Source organism: Phaenicophaeus curvirostris, chromosome 8 (genome assembly GCF_032191515.1).
Source record: "Phaenicophaeus curvirostris isolate KB17595 chromosome 8, BPBGC_Pcur_1.0, whole genome shotgun sequence".
NCBI classification, from domain to species: Eukaryota; Metazoa; Chordata; class Aves; order Cuculiformes; family Cuculidae; genus Phaenicophaeus; species Phaenicophaeus curvirostris.
The window spans coordinates 17,087,141-17,109,012 of NC_091399.1; the positions used below are offsets into that span (position 1 = coordinate 17,087,141).

The 21,872-nt window shown below is 49.4% G+C and overlaps 1 protein-coding gene across 1 annotated transcript; it reads left to right on the plus strand.

Moving 5' to 3' along the window:
* Positions 1-425: 425 nt before the first annotated feature.
* Positions 426-16,143, plus strand: LOC138723347 (tudor domain-containing protein 5-like). The gene is given in 15 exon segments (XM_069862291.1): positions 426-693; positions 749-889; positions 2,087-2,154; positions 2,536-2,598; positions 2,600-2,732; positions 3,393-3,524; positions 3,527-3,805; positions 4,547-4,674; positions 7,454-7,677; positions 8,552-8,737; positions 9,458-9,587; positions 10,977-11,144; positions 12,903-13,049; positions 15,064-15,268; positions 16,070-16,143. Coding segments are annotated over 15 exon segments (2,346 nt in total).
* Positions 16,144-21,872: the final 5,729 nt, after the last annotated feature.

Consider the following 21,872-nt stretch of genomic DNA (forward strand, 5'->3'; position numbering starts at 1 on the left):
CCACGCTAGAAATGTGAGAAAAGGGGGAAAAGAGGGCAAATCCATCGGTACCTGAGAGACCAAACTCTCTTAACATTTTACATTCAAAACCTATTTACCTGCTGCTGAAGTGCCACTCTCTCTGGGCTGGGTGTGCTGAAGGCGATGTTTGAAAGTGAACAGACCTGCAAGCTGTTCAGCAAAAGAGAAACCCAAGCCCTTGCCTGCTGATAATTCAGCAGGAGTATTTGAGAGGTAGCGGAAGATCCCTGTGCAGCCCTTTGTTGCAGCAATGTGCGAGGAAGGAAAGTCAAAATTAACGATGGGTTGAAGAAGTGTAAATAGAACCTTAGACCCAGAAAAAGCTTTATGCTCACGTCCAAAACGTGCCGAACCAGTGAGTTACGTCCACATCAGACACCGACTACTAAGCCTGGGGAGGCCCCATGACCATTCTCACCTTCATGCAGAACCAGACAGAAACGGGGAAGGTCATTATGATGAACAGGAAAGACAAGATGGTCAGAAGCCACTCACAGATGCCCAGACCTGGAGACTTTACTCCTAGGGAGAAATACAAAAGGACCGTGTTAGCAGAGGCCAGCTCCCAAAATACCGACAGCCTGACAAGCGCCCGGGCCCGTCAGCTTCAGTGTTGGCCTTTGCCTAAACCCGGCGCGTGTGAACCATTTGCTCTCCCTGGAGCTGGCTCAGGTGAGCAGGAGCTGCCAGGATGCACCGACAGGTTTCGTCCCCGCTTTACTGCCAGAAATGGAGCCGTGCTTCCCCGTGGGGCCTCGACTAGAGAGCAGCCTTCAGACTGAAGACCTGCAGGCACCAAGCGGTGTCCAAGGGTTTGGAAGGAGCAATTTGTTGGCTGACCTGGGAGCCCAGAAGTTCGTCGGGAGAGGTGAGCTAAGGGCAAAGAGAAAGATGGCGAATAGGAAGTTGATTTCAACGTGCACAGCCTGAAGCGCCCTTCCCTGTCAGAGGATCTCAGGCCCTTTGGAACAGGAGTTCAGTCGCATCCCAGCTCCCTGATGCGGTGGGACCGAGCCGCTGGTGCTACTGAAATCTCCCTGCGCCCTCCAGCGGTCACACCGAGGCGTGGGGGCTGACTGGGGTGCTCGGGTCAAAATGACCTTCCCCATCTCCCCAAAGCCAGGACGGGTCGTCTTGACCTGGCTGACCTTTGTTGTGAGGGAAAACCTGCAGGTATGGCCTGGAAATAGATTCCTTCTGGGGTACCTAGACCCAGAGGGCGGACCAGCAGTGAAGTTAGCGTCCCTGCACGTCTCCCACTTAGATCTTCTCGAGCTCTTCCCTTCTTGCCCCTTTGCCTTTGGAGCTCTCTGCAGAGCCAGCAGGTCTGGAGGGAGGTTCACATGCCAAGAACCTGCGTGATCACTCTAGCTCTACAGCACCAGGAGGCTGTGAGGCTGGCTGGGGTCTCCCGTGTCTCACCCCAAGGAAAACTGTGTCTGTGCCAGGCGGGTGCGATGGCACTCACCGTGCGGAGTTATTCTGTGGCCGTACAGGGTCAAAGAGCCCACAGCTTTCCAGCCCTTCCCCTTCCATAATCCATACCTCCCTCTTGCTGCTCACTGTCCAGCAATGCCATTGCCTCCGTTTCATTCTTTGAGGATTTACACTATTCTTTGCCTAAAACTAGTATATATACCCACTGCTTTTGTAAAGCGTGAGGCCTTTTTCTAGAAGGGCATCCAACTCAGCGCCGAATTCTAAACCAAAAATGTTATTGCCTTTGCCTCAAAGACTTGATCCTTTTCAAGGTTTTACCAGTGAATGAGTGTTTCCCACTTGGGACACAGGGGGGACTCCCCATGCCTGGGATTAGGGATGCAGGGAGCTGTGTGAGGGGGACAGGGGGGACTCCCCATGCCTGGGATTAGGGATGCAGGGAGCTGTGTGAGGGGCAAGGGGGCACGTGGAGCCCAGCGGGGAAGCACAGCTGGTGCTTTTTGGCCCTCGGGCTCTGCCTTTCCCCCCTCAGAAGGGGGGCTCAGGTGCCACTGACCCGCAGGGGCTGCTCCAACAGGGGAAAATTCCCGCCTCCTCCTCCCCCACCCCGCCATTTTCCCGCCAGGAGGCGGCGGCTCCGCCCTCGCGGAGGAGGAGGAGAAGGAGGGAATTAGGGGCCCAGGGAGCTCTGGGGTGAGTAGGGGAGCGCTTGGGGGTACAGGGAAGGTTCTTCATGGTCTGTGAGGGGCGAGGGTGCATCCGCCTTCCTGGAATTAAGGATGCATGGAGTTCTGTGGGGGGCAAGGGAGCACGTAGGACAGAGCAAGGAGACCCCACGCCTGGGATTAAGGGCAGGGGGGTCTCTCTGAGGGGCAGAGAATCCCCATGCCCGGGTTTAGGGGTGCAGGGAGCTCTGTGAGGGGCAAGGGAGCGCATGGGGCTGGAATTAGGGATGCAGGGAGCTGTGTGAGGGGGACAGGGGGGACTCCCCATGCCTGGGATTAGGGATGCAGGGAGCTCTGCGAGGGGCAAGGGGGCACGTAGGACAGAGCAAGGAGACCCCACGCCTGGAAGAAGGAGGTGAGGTCGCTGCTTATTACCGATAAAGAGGGTTTAACCCCAGCACAGCTGGAGAGGGGAGTACATGGCCATGATGGGCAAACCTCTCCCTCTACGTGACCTGGGCTTCCAATCCACCTTGGAGCTGGTGGCAAAAATGCCTGACGTTGTCAGAATCTGTCCTCAGGAGAAAGGCACGTTTATCCTCAAAGGTGAGGTTTTATTTCCGTAAAAGTGGAGGAGTTGTTTGGAACCTCGTACTGGTATGAAGCGATGCTCTAAAACTAGGAGGTGCAGAATGAATTGCCAGAGCTGTAGGTCATGTATCTCTGTCACTCTTTTTCTCATATAGCTCTGTTTAATTTTTTTGCCGTTAATGTTTTTTACTGTGTCTTAATCTGCCTTTTTGTACTTTTCTCCTCCTTCCTCCTGGAAAATAACAGAGGCTTCCAGTTCTTTTTGTACATTTTGCACTCTGCTCTTGGTTTAGAAACTGCAGTAACGTTTCTATAGGAAGTTCAGTCCGTATCAAAGAACTTTTATCATTTTCCCAACAAAACTTGCAGCAGATGAGTTTCCTTTTGTGATCCTGTATCCAAGAATTGGACCCGCCTTTCTGCTTGGATCTGGATTTCTAGGGATGAGGGTGCAGGTTGGTTCTTGGCTGTTTCATCTGGTTCATTTCAGTTCACAAAGGGAGAGTAAAAGTTACCCTGTTGGAAATGCGATCTAGCGTGATTGGTTTTGAAAGACACGCCTGCTTCTGAAGAGGGTGGGGAGAATAGGAAAGAGGAGGACCTTTGCTTGTATAAAGCTTTCAGTAGTTTGCTGTCTTGGTAATCGAATAATTTCTTTCTTTCTTTCTTTGGTAGCCATTGCAGATGAGACCACCAAAGGTATTGCAAAACTGGTTGCCAGGCAGGAGGAAAGTGTTAAGTCACGAAAGAATGATGCTGTGAAGGCACGTGCTGCTTTTCCCTCTAGGAACACAAAGTGTCTCCCTCGCAGCCAGCGACTGGGAAGGCTGAGCTGCAGGATCTGCTGAGTTCCTCACCACTTCTGCTCAGGAACTTTGAGAGGGCCTATCGCAGACGCTTTGGCCGGCCGTTCCAGTATAGGCGATATGGATTTGTCTCTGTATTTCAAGTCCTTGAAAGTGTGTCCGATATCATTGTTGTTGAGCAGACAAAAGCAGGTTCCTTGCTGACCCTGAGGAAGTAGCTGGAAGGTGAGACAGCGAAGGAAGAGGTGCCGCACGGTGGGGCGCACAAAGAGGTGCCAGAAGGTGAGGGAGGGTATTATTTAACTGAAAGTATGTAGCTGCCAAGCAGCTGTGTTTCAAGTGATGTTGCTGCCTTTCCAGTAGCTGTCGTAGTCCTGGTTTCCCTAGGCTTTAGCGCAGAAGGGCTGCGAGGTACTGTAGAAGCAGCTGTTACAAGGGTGTTGTTGTGGTAGCAGAGAGCTTAACTGGAAGTTTTCTACGGTTTGCCACTGTTTTTCAGTGCGAGGTGAAAGAAGGGATGTTAAGCCCCTTTCTGAATGCGTGTATAGGACTGGAATTTCTAGTAATTCCAGGCAACAGGTAATAAAACTAGAAGGATCTCTGGCACGTCGGCTCCGCAGGCTGGTAAAGCCTTCCAGATGCGCTTTTTGAGGCTGAAGCACTAATCTGAAAGGCATAGCTATACTGCTTCTCTGAAGAAGAGCCTGTAGATATCCTCAGCGTTCCCCTAACAACTATGAGAGAAAGCAGAGGATTGCATAAGGTTCCTGCCAAATGCCTGACTTTTCTTAGCATCATTCTAGGAATTTATTTAGCCCCTGTCATGCTTGCAAGAGCAAGTGTGTTTTATTTTGCTTGAATTTATTAGTACGGCGAAGGATGCCTCTCAAGCAAATCCCCGTGACTGTGGGTGCTACAAGAGATGAGGAAAATGGCACTAGTACTTGTACGCTTTCATGGCCAGGTGTATTCTCCTTCTGCTTAATATGTAAATAAAGAATAACAACTAAACTCTCTTTACAGCTGCACCTGCAATTGAGATGCCTCCTTTGGAACCCATCCGTGATGCCAAGTGGTTTCACCTGCCGGCAGAAGAGAAGTCAGAGCCGGTGGAAGGACAAGCACTAGATATGAGTGATGTCCTCAAACAAGTAAGTGGCAGGATGAGTGATCTGTAGCTTTGTCATGTCTTCGTCCAGGGGGTGATAATTTTTTTCACTGCTTTTGTTTTTGCTTGGTTTGTATTGTTGATGCACTGTTGCTTCCAAAAAAAAATTGTACCTAGTTTAGATGAGGCTGGAGGTGACCAGAGTCATACTGACCTGATATATAACTCTATGTGCCCTCCAGCCTAGGTCTTTTTCTTGTCTCTTTCTGGTCTTGAGATCTCTGTTGGAGATCGTCCAAAGCCAGTAAAGCATAATCTTGTTCCCCAATAAGAGTGGAGACAATTCTTTTTGTGTTCTTAATAGCCTTCTTCTGAGAGTAGCTGTGTGGCATTTCCCCTGCTGCAGTAGCATGGGTTTAAGTGTCTAGCAGCTACGTGGCAGAGCTGAGGAATGGTCCTTGGAGACCTCAGTGCTGTCGTTGCCACTCTGCTCTTTGGTTGGACTTGAAAGTTTTGTTGCTGTTGTTGTGGTTTAGCAATGTATTTTTAGAAAGGGATGGAGAAGTACAGAGGCTCTGACCTGCCAGACCTGCTTGGGAGAATTTCTTTGTGCCCCCTCTATTTTTTTTTCCTCTTTTGAGCATCTTTAGGCCTTTGTTTTCTCAGGAAAGTTCTCCTGCTGCGAATTATTTCCTCTGCCAAGCTCATCTGGTGGTTCTACACAACTGTACAGTTGGAGTACCTAGACAGGGAAAGGGTTGCAGGGATTCTTTCTGAATTTGGTGTGCTGTTCACTTAATGAACTTGAAAGCTTAGGGCTACGAGTCGGACTTTCTGCGGTGTTTCAAGAAACATACCCTTTAGAAAACTTTGGCAGGCTCTTCTGATAAGACCTTGTCGTCTGGTGGGATGAAGTCCGTGGGGAATTTCCCTAGATCAAACAAAGTCTGCTTGTGGGAAGGGTAGAAAAGGGAGAGAGATGGTCCACGTAGCCCCATTTTTTTCTTGTTATGTGTCGCAAAGGGAATCTGTTTAAAGATTCTAGCAGGGCGAGTCTTGGAACGTGTTTGTACAACTCGTGTTTGCCGTGAAGCACCAGTTTTGCTGGTTTGTTTTAAAAGTGCCCTAGAGAGGAGGAAAGTGAGCTGGAATGTGTTTGGGTAGGCAGTGAACCAAGATTTCAAGATGCTGCAAAGTCGAGGGGAAAGATGCGACCTGATTCCTGGCCTGCTGTAAGGTATGGAAGTATCTGGTGATGAGACGCCAATAGCGGAAGCGTTGTAAGGGACAAATGAGGGACAAGGGCCGAGTCAATCTGCTCGGCCCCGAGAAGGGTCAAATATCTAGAGCTGCTGCTCTTGGCAGCTTTTTCTTGCCGTGCCGAGCAGAAGGAAAGTTGTCATCCACACCACTCTTGGCAGCTGCCGCTCTGGCTTAAGGCAAGGAGTTAGCCAGTCTTACGAGCCGTGCCTCTTCTAGGGCTAGTTTTACAGTGTGTTCGGTTGTTTACCTTTTTCTTATAATTTTCTTGCTATTTTGTGAAGGTGTTTTTTAAGCAGACATTTCTACGTCTTTCAAAGAAGTGTCTGTTGTCTCTGCCAACGTGTGAACTACGTGATAAACATCACGTGTGCCCGTAACAGTCTGACACGAGGAGCTTTCATGGAGCAAACCTGTCCCTTGGCAATATCACTGTTGACTGGCACTTCTGGGAGGAAATCCATGAAATGTAAGGGGATTTTAGAGGTGCTGCTGCTGCTCAGGCAAGAATTCCCTCAGGTACTCTTTAACTCAAAAATGTTAACTGCCTGGTTAACTCAATGTTTTAGTCAAAGTTTTTAACAAAAAGAATTCAAGGGTGTTCTTCCTCGCTCAGTCTGCAGGAGAGACTCTAATCTGCTTTTTTAAAAAACGGTTCGAAGGGCTAGTATTGTCTCTCGGTTGACTGTAGCCGTGTAAGCAGTGGGGTGTGCTGGAAGACAAATTTCCTGTAAGTTGTCTGGTGTGTGATGCAGTGGTAACTCGTAGCATATTCGCAATGAGTAAAACTGGAATAGCTTTGACTTCTGGACGCTGGAGGAGTGCTGTTTGTTGGCACAAACCGAATCTCTGGAGGCAGTGAAAGTAGCTGATGTCTGATTAAGGTTTCCATGCACGCTGGTTCAAGTGGAATAAAGTTTACAGCAGCTAAAGAATGATGCAAAATTGCAAGCTGTGCCAAGAACTGATGTACAAATTTGCCTAGAATGAGAAAAGAATAGGATTTGTAGCGTTTGTATGTTTTTATCTTTTGGGAAATAGCTCTGGTGTGTGTGAGATGCATTTGTGCCTTCTGTGTCTTGAATTGTTTTCAGCTAGTTTTTCTACTTCAGTCATGTGCTCTTTCATGGGGACAGAAGATAGAAACAGCATCTTTGGGGTAAAATCCAACAAGCAGGTGGGTTTTTTTGGTGTGAGTTTTTGATTTTTTTTTTTTCTCTTTATCAGTAGCCATTCAATATCTTTGTCTAAATACATAACGTGTCATCGGTTCCTCTTCTTTATTCCTTGAAGGAATATGAGGAAGGTATTTTTGTTGCACCCCTCTTTACACTGGAGGGAGGAAAGAGAGAAGGAAGGTGGAGGGTGTGAAAATAGGTGTTAGGATCCCAGGGACAGTTTTAATCCGAGTTTGCGCTATTTGTTGGGATTCTCTGATCTTCAGTAATTCATGGGTTCCCAGGAAAGCAGAACTACTTTTTTACCTTAATGCAGAGGCCAGTTATGTGTGTTCAGGGCGTAGCAAGACTTCTGAGCGCTACTTTCCTCTTGTCCCTTTGTAGTGTCAAGATTTAGATTTGAAGCTGTCAATCTTCAATCTGGCAACGACTCCAGAAATTCCCCCTGATGCTGTTCAGGACAGAAGCCTTTGCAGTTTCCCACCATTGGAGCGCTTGTGTTTGGTGGGAGTCTTTGTGGAATGTATAATCTCTCCTAGCCGGTTCTACATGCAAGCGTGCCACGCAGAAACATCCGATAAACTCCAGGATATGATGTTTGAGATGAGGTGAGGACGTGCTATGCTGATTCTGTGCTATTACCTGGGTATTTGCACTGAGGGAACAGGGCACCCGGCTGTTTGTTACCGTCACTACAGGCTTGACTTCTGGATGTGGAGATGCCAGTGCCGTACTAAATCACATAATCATAATGCTTCCCCATTCCTTTTATCTAGCAAGCAGTAAGTATCGCTAATAGTTTGGCTGTGTCCTAGACGGCCTTAAACTTTAAAAGCCTGGAAAAGTTGTGGAAAGGAACTTGAGGGTTCTGTATTGTTGACATTGCTATTGCTGATGTGCTTGGTTAAGGCTTTTACTTCCATCTCCAGCACTTACCAAAAGCAGCAGGTAATAAGCGTTAGTCATATCTATATTTGAAAGCAAAACCCCATCAGTGGGTTTGTCTGTCAGGTACGTTGTGCGTTTGGGACTCTTCCACTACGCTGCAGTTGCTGTTAGTCGTGTGCCAAAGTAAATACTGGATGTCCGTGGGGCAACCGTGTGATCGCAGGCTGCAGACAGGTACTGTGTGTGTAAGCCAGGACTCCGGAACCTGGCTCGTAAGAAGCCCTGTGCCAAGTCAGGGTAATGTTAAAAGTGAACGACTAGAATGGCTGTATTTAGTCGCTGATTAGCGCCCATTAGTTAACTTTTTGTTGGACCCCAAGAATACCATTTAAATGTTAAAAGTTTAGGTTTGTGTATTTATTGTCACTTGGTTTAAGTAGAACAGAAACATAAACTATCTATTAGAACAACTCCTGAAAATCGGTCTCGTGGAGGCTTTGAGAAATGAGGATTCTTCTGAACCCTGAAGTGTATTTCTGTTTATCCATCTCCTGCGCCCTACCAAGCACAGTTTTTCATTGTGATCTCTGGCAGACACTGTTACTTGAGTAAACTTGTTTCTGATCGTTCTGTCATGCCTGAGTCTTCAGTACGTCCTGGACAGCTTTGCTGTGTAACGGTCTCAAAATGGTGGTACCGCGTTATCATCCACCGCGTGATCAATGACCAAGAAGCAGAGGTGTTCTACGCAGATTACGGAAACCTGGGAATCGTCCGAAGGTTTGCCTGGAAATGGTTCTCAGGATTAGCTGTTCCATCGCCTTCCCAGGGATGAGGGTGAGGCTGCTGGGCCTGTCACTCTCCAGGAAGACGTCCCACCACGCGGGTTTCCTAGAAAGTGTCTATTTGGATTTTTTTTCCCCGTAGCAGTGCCTTGCAGGTACTTCCTTGCTTACATGTTAATGCGTGAGGTGACGTTAAGAACAAGATCTGCGGTGCAGATCACTCCAAGCCCTTTGCTTATCATCGCTGTGGGCTAAACCCTTTCCTCTTCCTTTATTCACTCTTGCCCCTTTCTGTCCCTTTCGAGCAAGCTCCCTAATCCTCTTCCCTGAGTTTTGTGAATGGAGGTAAACATCTCTTGAACAGACATCCTCCCAGTTGGGAGCATTTGTGGTGTCAGAGGTACTCGTTCTCCTCTGTAATTCAGTACCTTCCCCATATTTGCTTCTGCCCTCTCATTTGCCTCTATTCATGCCTGGCCATAGGCATTCTGTGTTTCAAAAGTGATTTTTCTCTGTCCATAACTTTCTTATCAAAAGAGGTTATGAGGAGAGGATGCTTGGGCAAGGGAAGGCGTAAGGGACCAGTTGTTATTGCTATTTCTGCTGTGCCCCTTCTCTGGCTACGGAGTGTTTTCCAAAGCTGCTGTCGGGCTTTATTCGTAAGCACAAAATGCGATATGTGCCTCTCTATTCCTAAGCTGATCTTAAAACCCAGAAGAGGAGGAAGTTCTGGCATTTGTCATCTCTTCCTGTGTGACGCAGCCACTAAGGACGATATCTACTTCCACGCTGTCTTGAGCAGTAGGGGATGTGCTGACATCTGTGGGAAGAACGTTCCTTCCCAGGTCAGGAGGGAGGCGTGTGCTTCTGACAGGAAAGGCAGGGAAAGGATTGGTTGGGTGCCTGTAGTGGAGAGATCTTTACCTTGAAGCAAGTAGTTTTGTGAAGAGCAAAACCGGTATTCCCTGCTTCCCTGCAATTTACTGTTTTGGGGCTGTATCCCACGGTGTCTATGGTGACGGCTTTCTTTTTGGTTAAGGTGGAATTCGATGATACAGCAGAGATGTTCTGGTTTAGCAGAACAAACTCTTTTCATCCTGACTTCTAAGAGTGGATTAGAAGGTTTCGGTACGGATTTTTAAAGTGGATTAGCTTGTTAATATTGCCGAAAAGGAAAATAGATGTTCTGAACATGAGGCCAAGCTGGGATGGAATTGAGGAGTTGTATTTGTAACTTTTCTAAACATTGTTAAATCCGGTAGGTTTTGTTAGTCATAAGTTGAGGCCTCCGAGTCATCCAGACCATGAGAGCAAGTCCATTAGATGTTACTGTCTGGCTTCAAGTAGCGCTGCATAGAATCGTAGAATTGCCACGTTGGATGGTAGAGTCCAACCATTCCTATCTGCCGCTAAACCGTGTCCCTGAGCGCCTTGTCTGCCTGTCTTTTAAACACCTCCAGGGACAGTGACTCAACCACCTCCCTGGGCAGCCTCTACCAGTGCCCGATGACCCTTTCTGTGAAATTTTTTTTGTCTGATATCCAGTCTGATATCCATTTTTTCTGCTAGCCAGTGGCACGGGCAGTTGAGTGAGGAACAGGGTAGTTAAATAAATAATTTTGGCCTTTCCTGCTCTAGGCCCCGGAGATTGGTTGTGCCGTTAAACTGAATTATAGATATGGTCTTGGCTTACAAAGTCTCTTTCTTTGCCAGTGACGTGTATAGTGCTGGACGGTGTAACCAGGGTAGATTGCATGTTGTGCCTTGAGCAGAGATTGAAGCTGTGAGCCAGCACAGAGAGCATTTATGATTTAGGCCCATCAGTGTTGCCTGAATGTCTCAGCTCCGTTTCAGCAAGAAGTCTGTGGATACGAAAACCTTTAGAAAGGTGCTGCAACAGTTTTGTATCTCAGCAGAAAGTCAGGCTTTGCAGCCCGGAGTGCTTGTATCTGTTGTTTCGTTTAGTAGATGCAGAATGCGTATTTTGGCAGGATTAAATCCAATAATTGTCTTTTTGCGTGTGCGTGTTCCATTTAGCGGGTAGGGGGCTATTGCTGGGTGATTTTATTGCTGGAGGGAGTTGATTTTCTTAGTAAGACAATTTCTCCAAGAATTCAGAGCTCACTTGTGGGTGGTGTGCTTCTTTGTAAAACCCATTAGAATTCTTTTTATTCTTTATGGTGGTGACAACTTACTTTTCTTGACTCAGCTTTTGGGGTTTTATTTGTTCGTAGGGATTTGAGGAAGTGAATCCTTCAGCCTTGTATCTTGAGCCCAGCAGAAAGCAGGAGAATGCTGAACCCGTGGAGCCACACCTTCGCTCGCAGCAGGAATCTTTGAACGTAAATAGTGACATAGCAAGCTCGAAGCTGGATGAGGATGAACTGTGGGAACAGGTGAGAGTTTGGCTGCGGTGTGACTATCGTTCAGTGGAATTGGCTCCAGGGATCAGTAGATGTGTTGGCTTAGTCCTATGCAGTGTCTTGTGGAGTGGTTTTTTTTCCTTTGCTTTTATAAAAAGCAAGCAGAACCGTGACGTAACAACAATTACACGTGGACCATAAATACGTCCGTCGCTGCTTGACCTCTGATCCCTTTGCAGACTTCAGGGAGTCTGTGCTCAGTGAGTTCTCCAACCTTCCATACGCACCATCGTTTTTGAGTTAGAGGGAGAATGGACTCCAAGAACTCAGACCAGTACCAGATCCCTGAGATGAGTTTGACTTAGCAGTTTTCTAGTTTGCACCCCAGGAGCCAAGAGGTGGTGTGGTCTCCTCTAGTGTCTCTGGGGTTTGGCAAAGGATGTGTAATAACTCGGAGTGTCATTTACGTGTGGGAAAGGAGCAGAAGAACTAGTGATGTCTTGTTTGCCTTAAGGGTCTTGCTCATTTTAAACTTCTCCGAAAGGAATCCATTTGCAGTCTTGGTTGTTACAGGGGTTAAAGTTGTACACGACTGGAGTTTTTTTTAAAAGTTAACTCTAAAAGCGACCGATACCCAGGTCTGGATACTGCTGTACGCCTTTGATTTCAGAGCAGGTTGAAGAGAGGAGCCCTTTGCTATTATTTAATGGATGAAAAAGAATGATGAACAGAGGGGTTAAGCAGGGAGTAAAATCCAGGTCTTGGGTGCAGTCTAGCACGGTACCGTTAGAAACACCAGGGGTATTGTTTTACAGGTCACTCTCTCTACTTTTGTGTGATTTAAATTGTAGTTTTTTCATGACACATTTTACTACTGACGCCAAGTAACTGTCAGCTGTTGAAGTGTTCAGCAGTGGGCCGGCTCCAGGGCTGTTTTTCTGACATTCCTCTGAAACGTAAAAACGTAAGAGTTACTGTAGTGTCGGTAACTTGTAAAGCGGTCATTTTAGCCAGGTTTTATTTTAGCCAACTGTGTGTCTGGGCTAGGGAAACTATAAGCTGCACGTGTTGGATATTGGTGGGCTTGCACTGTCAATACATCATCTGAACTGAAGGTCCCAAACATCGTCTTTATGTGGGAGAAATGAATGTGACCGAGACTCTGCAAATCGGAGTTTATTGTGATTTTTATGGTAAAATCTGGTTAAGTGCAGCAAGATCCATGTGTGTAAATGTCAGACAGAGCTGGCAATTTGGAGACTAGAGGAATGTTAAGTGCCTTCAGGTTTTCTTCTGTTTTGAAGGGTCTTAGAATCCTTTTCCAGGAACAGTAATCCTCTCTTTTCTGCTATTCTGTTTAGTTGCTCGAAACGATTCCTCTCCTCCTCGGTGCATCACCGATGTCACCATCAGTATCAACTCTAATAATTGCTCAAAGTGTTTAGAACTGGGATGAAATATGTCTGACTCTTGGTACTGCTCGGCTAGCGTTTTCTGGGAACTCCTCTTTGGCAGTGGGGAACTCCCTTTGTGTTGTCCAATCTTAGATTTGCCTTGTCAGGATTAACTCGACCCCCTCCTCTGCCCTTAAGTGCAAAATGGCTGGACGCTGAGTTGTCTCAGCTGTGCTGTGTGAAGGCACTTCTCCATGGTGAAATTCCTCAGAAGGCAGCAAGCAATAACCAGAAAAGATTGCTCAGATAAAACTGTCCTTTCCAGGTGGTAAGTTTTCCTGTGGAGTACAGAAATGAAAGTGGGAGTCAGTAGCTTTCCTTGCTTTGTCCGTCTCCTTGGCAGTGGCACCTCTCTGCTGAGGAGGAGTTAGAGGGGGATGTGTGGCCAGCTTTGGATGAAGCCAGTGTCCAAAGCACAACGGACCGAGACCCTGAACCTGCACAGGAGGATACAAAAGAAAGTCCTCCAGAGCTCATCGCAGAGGCTAAGGTGAGAGCCCTGAGCAGAGCTATTGCAGTTGAGGAGGGTTATTCTTGGTTTTAGGTTGTGTGAATTGCTTTGACCTGTGGTTTTTGTTTTGTTTTTTTTAAAGCGTCTGGCATGGCCTCGGGGCTGTGTTTTCCTCCTTGCTGTTGTTTCTGGGTGCTCGACTAGTGCTCTGCTGGTGCATTGAGGTGTGGTGGGAAGCAGACTACTCTTCTTTCTCTTTCATGCACAGTCCTGAGGGTTACTGGGAGTCATTGTGGGGTTTTCCTGGATCACTCAGAGGTCCCCCCTGGGTTAGGGGGATGGGTTTGAGAGGGTGGCATTTTGGGCTGTGCTTTGAGGCATTGTGTGGCACCAGTAACACAACTTTACTGCTTAAATAGTGGTTAATGATAATGGTAATGAGTCTGGCCGGGCCTGCAGCATGGCCTTTGGCCTGCGCTCTCCTTTGGGTTCAGCAGGGAGCCGGTGTCACTCAGGGTTTGTCGAGTCACAGAAGGTGTTATAGAGCTGGAAATGGGAGTGTGCCTGCAAGGTTTTGGATATCCGCAGCTCCTTACCCATCTGGAGATTGAGAGTGACTGAGACAAAGCGCTTTGTAGAAGGACGAGGGGGAAGTTGGCTCTCAGATAGTCTAAAGCAGAGCTGGAAGAACTGGTGGCGCTGGGAGATGTTACCTGAAGGGGATGGAGGGAAAGCAAGCTGGAAAGGGACCTTGAGAGAAGGAGAGAGGAGGGAAAACCTCTCCTAGGAAGCGTGGGGAGAAAGTACAATGAGGTGAGATGAGAAGTAGGCAGATGAGCAGATAGCAATAGGGTCCTTGTGAGCTGACTTAAGTACTTCCCCACAAGTATTAAACGGCGAGTTCCAAAGCATAGGGATTTGCTAACTGGAGCAGAGAAGGCCTGGCTACTCCCTGCTCCTCACGACACTCTCTAGGGTACCTGCTCTCATCTGCCTCTTGTGTGCTAACAGACATTTTTAGCGTCCACCCTTGCACCCTGTCTGTTTCTGCTTTGCTGTGGAGCGGCAGTGATGCTGCCTGTCCCAGTGAGGATAGCATGGGTGGCAAGAGGAGGTGATAGTCATCTTTTACATCTGTTTGGTTCTTTTTTTTTTTTTTAAACTCTTGTCCTAGCAGTTTTTATTTTTACTGCATGTCAGGTGGGGATTTTACAGTGGGCTGGTGGGTATCGAGCAGAGTCCGGTTGGTTAATTGGATTCACCTCTCACCCAAGTTATTCTGTATGGGTGTCCTATCAGCGCAGAATTTCTGCTGCCCAGCCGTGTAGCTCTCCGTGCTGCTTCAGGAGCACCTTGTGGTCCCCTGGGGAGGCCAGTTTATGTTGTTTAAATCCTTTTTTTTTTTGTGAAAACAATTGTTTTGTTGTGGGCTAATCCTCTGAACACACTTCCACCAAAGCGTGAAGCAGCTTTGAATGGCGATTCACCCCTTGTGAGGATGGATGGCTCTCTTCTGCTGCCTTGACAACAGAAGAAGCCTAGAGAGCAAGTACCGGATTTTTGAACAGCCGTAGTTGGGCAAGGGGAATAGTTGCTTGTCTGTTGTTTCGCTATTTTTCTCGTCCGGGCTGCGTTAACAAATACAAACATTGGCTGTATTACCTGTCTGTGGCCGAAAGGTGGGTAATCGTCCCTGGAACTTGCTTAATTTGAGCAGAAATGCAGAGCGACGGCCTCTGACTGTGTTCCCGCTCCCTTGCAGAAACTCCCTCTGCTGCCATAATTTGTTCTGCGTGGGGCTGCCGAGAGGTGAGCCGGCTGTTCGCTCTTTGCTAAGACGTGGTGATTTGTATCTTGTGCTAATGTGTCCCTCTTTCCAGCTTGCTGTGCAGGAGAGCTGCCCTTTGGCCAAAGTTGTTAGTAATTACTGGTGTTTTGTTTTTAAATTATCCAGTTGCTCTCCTTCCAATTGAGAGCGGATACAGACCAGGGCAGTCGATGAAGCGAATGTACTAATCGTGCCTTCTCATGAGTTTTTGATATACCTTTGCAGACACTTCCCTCTCTTGAAGAGTCCTCAATACCAGTTGTCTTCTTCAAGTCGGTGGAAGACATTTATACCTACTCCAGGCAACCAAGAGGAATGAGCCAAGATGACCCTGATCGGACAGAAAGATTTCCCAACGAGGCCCAACGTCTTGCTCTGCATCCCGCTGTTCTACTTATGGCAGCGCCATTTCTGCTGGACGACCATAACAGTACGAATAGATTTGTCAGTAAACTTTGAACACAGCAGAAAACTGAGCAGCCTGTAACTGTGCTGCGACTCTTGCAGTCGCTGTTGGGCATCTTGGGACTAGTGCTGCTGTTTTGCTAGAACAGGTGGAAACGTTGGTGTTCCTGTGGGGTGGAGATACGACGATAGTAAATAACCAGGTGCAATGCATCGGTTTGGTCTTTCGTGGGAACAAGTGCATTGAGGGTTATTTCTCTGATTTTTGCTGTCTTTTCTAGACTTCAGGCTGTTTTTGTGCAGAAGTCTGTTTCTCCATGCTAGCCCGTGTTCATTTCATACTGAATCTCTCACTGCCAGAGGTAAGGGACAAAAGCAGTTTTTTAACTTTGTAAGGTCCCTGTGTGGGTGTTCGTCTTCCAAATGATGAAAGGATCCACCAACCTGTATGAGCTTTGCCCATTTTACAAGGCCAGTTGACTTGCCAAAGGCGGCGCCTGTTCTTTGTGCCTCGGAACGGATCTGTCTGCGCTCTCTGTGGAGTGGAGGCCCGGTTCTCTGGGCAGGAGCTACTCAATTCACATGTGACTTCCCCCCTCGGGGAAACGGATGGGAAATCAGATGTGAATTGAGTAGCAGCACTGGGAGGAGAGGGAGAGAGGCTCTCAGATTATACTGCGTTGGGCTCACCGAAGAGATGTGCAGTAGAAAGCCCTCTCGCCGTGACCCGGTAAGGTCTAGGCAAAAGGGACATCAGTCTAAAGTGGAGCTCTGAGAGTTGCCATTGTTGATGCCGTCTTTCTTTTCTGTGTTCCTCCTTATGCAGGGAAAGAGGAAGTGAGGAACAGACTTGCCCAGAAGTGCCGAGGTTGGCCTGTGCGGTGCCAGCGGGCTGTGTGACCAAGCGCCGTCTCTGAAACTGCTTGTCCCTCCTGTCACGCTAGCTGCCTTGTTCCCAGCTGCTCGCTTAGCCACTTGCGGTTCCTACTTGCAGTGGTTCCCCAGCCTGAGAAAGAACTTGAGAAGAGGGGAAGAAGGCTGAGCAACTGCCAAGGAAGGCTGCCTGGAGTAGCAAAAGCCACCGGTATGACCACGCTGTTATTTTCTTTGTTCAGAAGTGTTTAATGTTTCAGGAAAACAGTTTGATTTGGTACTGATTTATTGCTCTTGGTTGTTGTTCTGAAGCACTGCGTTAGAGTGTGACGTTGTGCTATATATCTTCTAAGTTTAGGAGAGGGAAGTGGACTACCTATCCCTCACTCCCTCAGCGCACAAGCAGTTTTGACGTTGTGTGGGGAAATGGTTTTTTGATTTTTGACTTCATGGATGCTCCACACGCTCCTTGCTCTTAGGAGAGGTGGTTGTATCCCAGCTGTGGCCTCAGTCCGTGGTGATGCTGAGAACTTGCCAAAGGAAATCTCCTTCCCCGAGAGAAGGATGCTCTGAATTGTTGATGGATCGGGATGCCACACCTACGAAGCATCGGGAATCCCGTGGTACAGATATTGAATGAGATCTATAAAGAATCCAGTAAGAGAAGGCTTGAAGCTTGACATTGGCCTTGTTTACGTAGCTCTTTGCCTGTGGCAAGAAATCCTCTTGGGCCTGAGTTTATTAATGCAGAGAAAAGTTGTGGGAAGAGATGCGCCCTGGCTGCGAATGCTGACATTCAGCTGCTTTGCTGCTGCCTGGACTGTTCTTCAGGGCTTCAGGGGCCGCTCTGCCCACCCCGAAATGTGCCAGAGGTGTGTTTTGCTGCTGAGCCCCAAGAAAGGCTCAAGGTGGGATTTAACACGAACGCTGAAACAGTTAAAAGCCCAGCATAAGAAGTTTATTGATGGTCTGAGACGATCTTTAAAGCTGTCTTTCAACCCAAACTCTTTCAGGATGTTGTGACTATTTTGTTTTGATTTCAGCATTTGGGGGTGGATTTGGATGTGTGAAAGGGCTAAAAAAAAAAAAAGGCAGAGAGAATCTGGGGCTTCTTGGGAGGGGAAGCTAGTGAAGGAGATGGGAGCAGAGAGGTGGGGAGCTATGGCTTGAGCAGGCAGGGGCTGTACAACCCTGTGGGGAGGTTTCTGGCTTCAGACTGGGGGCTTGTCTCACACGTTTGTCGTCCAGCGAAGGGAGCGGATGAAAGGGAGCTGAGCTTGCTCGGAGCACCGGGCGATGGGGTGTTTGTCCCAACAGCACCCTTTCTGCTGCAGCACGTGGGACCTGGGGCTGGGCTGGGGTGTCCGAAGGAGACCCGCGTGTCCTCCCCTGCTTGTCCCCACTGCTGCCGTGTCCCTGCTGGGCTCCACAGCTCGGCTCCCTGCAGCATAGAACTCTTCTTCTGTGGGGGATGAGGAGCTGCAAAGACTGCTGGGTGGGCAGCAGCCCTGTTCCCAGCTGGGGTTGCCTCCATCCCCGTGCCCTGCCTGGGATGGAGTGGGTCCTGCAGCTGCCTGGAAGTGTTGCTGGGGGCTTTTGGGGACGGCTTCCGCTGCGGCTCAGCATGGGATGTCCCGGGAAATTGGGAACGGGGAGATTCTGTCAGGGTCTGGAAGACAGGGTGCGTGGACACCAGGGGCTTCTATGTGCAGCAAGGGAGCAGCCAGCAAGTATTAAGCAGCGTCGGGACATTGCCTGTGACTTGGGAGCACCCTAACCTGCCAGTCTGGGAGGGAGGAAGCATATTCTGGGCTGTTAGCACTGCACATCACTCTTCTTGCACACTCCTGGGTACCTGTTGGAGGCGGGCGCAGGGCTCTGCTGTGCTCCCATGTACCTTTGCTGGTGCTTCGCTTGTCAGGATAGCATGTTTTCCTACAAGCTTTTGCCATTCACGTGTCTGCGAGTGCTTGAATAGTTTTCCACGCCCTTTTAATCAAGAGAAAAGGTGCATCTCAGAGCATCTCAGCTCACATTTCTCATGCCTGGCAGGTCCCTGTTTGTACATTTGTTCCTTAAGGCACTGGAACAAGAGAAAGGTGCCTCAGGGGACTGTAAAGTGACTGTGACCCCTCTGGAGATGAAACCCCCTCTGGGACCCCCAGGACCCCTCTAGGACCCCTCTTGGGTCCTGGGGGGGTCATAGAAGTATCCTGGGGTGTTCTAGAGGAGTCTTAGGGGTCCCTAGAGGAGTCCTGGAGGTCTTTACATGGATTCTGGGGGTCACTAGAGGGGTCCTGGTTGTCCCTTGAGGGGTCCAGCTGGGATCTAGAGGGGATCTGGGGGTTCTTCGAGGGATTCGGGGGCCCTGGTGAGCCCTAGAGGGGTTCTGGGGTCCCTAAAGAAATTCTGCAGGTCCCTAGAGGGGCCCTGGGGGGGTCTTAGAAGGATCCTAGGGGATTCTAGAGGGGTCTTGGGGAATCCCTAGAGGGTTCCTGGGGGTCCTTAAAGGGGTTCTGGGGGTCCCTAGAGGGGTGCTGGTTGTCCCTGGAGTGGTCCTGTGAGGATCTCGAGGGGACTTGGGGCTTCTTAGAAGGATTTAGTGAGTCCTGGGAGTCCCTAGATTGGTCCTGGAGGGTCTAGAGAGATCCTGTGGGTCCCTAGAGGGGCCTTGGGGCCTCTTAGAGGGATTCAGGGTATCCTGCGGGGGCCTAGAGGGCTTCTGGGTGTCTGTAAAGGGGTTCTGGGGGTTCTAGAGGGATGCTCGGGGGTTCTAGAGGAGTCCTGGGGTCCCTAGAGGGGCCTTTGGGGGTTCTTCGAGGGATTCGGGGAGTTCTGGGGAGCCCTAGAGGGTTCTGCAGGGCTCTCGAGGGGTTTTGAGGAGTCTTAGAGTTATTCGGGGTGTCCTGGGGACCCCTAGAGTCGTCACGAGGATTCTAGAGGGGTCCTGTGCATCCTTAGATGGTTTCTAGGGGTCCTTAAAGGAGTTCTGGGGGTCCTCGAGGGGTCCTGGGGAGAGTGAGATGATGCAGGGAGATGGTTAAGAAAAGGTTTAATAAGAGGACACACAGGACCCCTCTAGAGCCCCCAGGACCCCTCTATGACCCCCAAAACCCCTATAGGGAAGCCGAGGACCCCTCTAGGGACCCCCTAGGCTCCCTCTAGGACCCCTTCGAGCCCCTCTAGGAACCCCTAGAATGCCTGTAGGGATCCCAGGACCCCTCTGGAGTCCCCCAGGACCCCGTTAGGACCTCCTAGAACACCCCGGGGACCCAGAACCCCTCTAGGGCTCAACAGAACCCCTTTAGGGAACTCCAGGCCGCCTCTCGAGCTCCCCTGCAACAAGGTGGGGATCAAAGGGGAAAAGAGCGCCCCCCCAGCTCAGTGCCGCCGCCGTGTGGCCGCATCGCGGTACTGCAGGAAGGGCTGCAAGAGGGTTTTTTTTTCTTTCTAAGTTTAGGATAGAACCACCTAGAAGTTTCTAGACCCAAACAGCACATGCGCGTTACGCCTTAAAATCGCTTTATAAGGAGGTGTGGAAAGGGATTTTCCCACTGCGCATGCGACCTCCAAATCGGGCGAAGCAGTGACCGCGTGGACTGCCAGGGCCTCAGACGCTTCTTGGTATTTTTCTTTAAAAATGTTGGTGTTAGTCCCCATCGTTTATACCCTTAGCGTTATAGCATTGATTCTCGTGTTTTGCCTTTGTATACGTGTATTTTTTCCTCATGAATGTCCGCAATGTAAACTATTGTGTTGTCGTGCTGACTCGTCGGAGGCATCAGAGGCGGGCCCGGAGGCACCGACGGTCAACGAATCGGAGGTTTAAAACTGTTTTATAAGATGTTGAAGCTTTGTCGAGTTGATTGGTTTTAGGATAAGATGTTACGGTTTTGTAGGCTTAAGTAGTTTTTAAGATAAGACTTGTGGGTTTGTAAGATGTTTATATTTGTTAAGGTTGTAATATTTGTTAAGGATATTGTCAAGAAGATGCTTGTGATTGTAAAATTTGCTGGACGTTTTGTTTGTTGTTGTATTGCGCATTCTTCTGGCCTTTTTCTCTCTCTGTCCTTCTGTCTTTCACACCGCCGTGAAGCCAGCGATGTTGAGCCACGGGGCGGTGTAAGGGGCCGTAACCGTTGAACTGCTTTGGCTCAACATCGCTGCCAACCCCCCCACGATCTCGTAAGGGATCTTTATTGCAATGAAGAGCCGATCTCGTGAGCGCTGCCAAACTGTCCCCAACGGAAAAACCATGACATCCACCCGAAGTGCGCTTATCAAGTTGAACAGCAGCGCACGACAATGCCTTCCTGGACCACGACGTCTACCCGAAGCGCGCTTACCGAGTGGCACCTGGGCATTCCTGAAAATGGTTGGACTATTCGGGGAAACCGTGGACTGGGGCGATAAATGGGGGAGCCTCTGGCTTCTTCGTTGCTCGGTGGGCTCGGGGTGCTCGACTTCGTCATTGCTCGGCGGGCTCAGGGTGCTTGACTTCCCCATTGCTCGGCAGGCTCGGGGTGCTGGACTCCTTCATTGCTTGCTTCTTCGTTGCTGGTGGACTCGACCTCGTGTGTGTTGCTGTGTGTGCCTTCGCCGGGCTTCCTGGAGCTTGGAACATCATCATCACCCCGTGGCTGTGTCTTCATCATCACCTGCACCGAGACCGATCCAACGGGACATCGCTGGATTCGTGGTGGTGGTAATTAGCCGCATCTCTACCGTCTTCTTGCTTAGGGGTTCTAACTTTTCCTTTCTTTTCCTCTCTGTCCTGTCGCTGTTGTCAGTTGTTAAAATAAAGCTCACAAGATTGTACGGCATCTGACCTCGTTTGTGCCTTAATCTTGGTCTCTTGGGATCGTTTAAGAACCCTCCCTGATATTGGATCGGGACGCATCTCCGAGTGTCTTGTCTGCTCCTTAAACCTTTTCTCTCTCCTTCTCTTCCTGTATCTTTCCCACCACCGATCACACTTTCTATTACCCATGATATACACAGACAACAAGAAAAGTGCCTGCAGAACTAACCGCACAAGAAATTTGGGATAAAATCTTTTCTTAACGATCTCCCTGCGTAATCTCACTCTGTCTTGCGTGTCCGTGAAGGGTAAGGACTATGATCCAACTCCCGGGCTCTGGCGTGGATGGACTGGGCGAGGTCTAGAGCCCCCCAGGACCCCTTTAGGACTCCTCAGGACCCCTCTAGGGGCCCCGTAGGGCCTCTCCACGACCTCCAGGGCCCCTAGCGACCCCTAGGACCCCTATAGAGCCCTCTAGGGCCCCCACGGGGTCCCCCAGAATCCCTCACGAGCCCCGAAGGACCCCTCCTGGGACAACCAGGACCCCTCTAGAGACACCCAGGATCCCTCTAAAGCCACCAGCACCCACAGGACATCTAAACAGCCACCCAGGACCCATTTAGTGATGTCAAGGACCCCTCTAGGGGCCACCAGGACGCCTCTAGCACCTCCAGGACCCCTTTACAGACCCCCAAGATGCCTCTCGACTCTCCAGGATGACTCTAGGACTCCCCGGGACCCCCCGAATCATTCTAAGACCTCCCTAGAGCCTTATGGGACCCCGCTAGCACCATGCACCGCTAGAACCCCTAGGGGCCCCCAGAACTCCTTTAAGGACGCCTAGAAATCATCTAGGGACGCATAGGACCCCTCCAGAACCCCCGTGATGACTCTAGGGGTCCCCAGAACCGCCCAAATAACTCTAAGGGTCCTCGAGACCCCTCTAGAGCCCCTC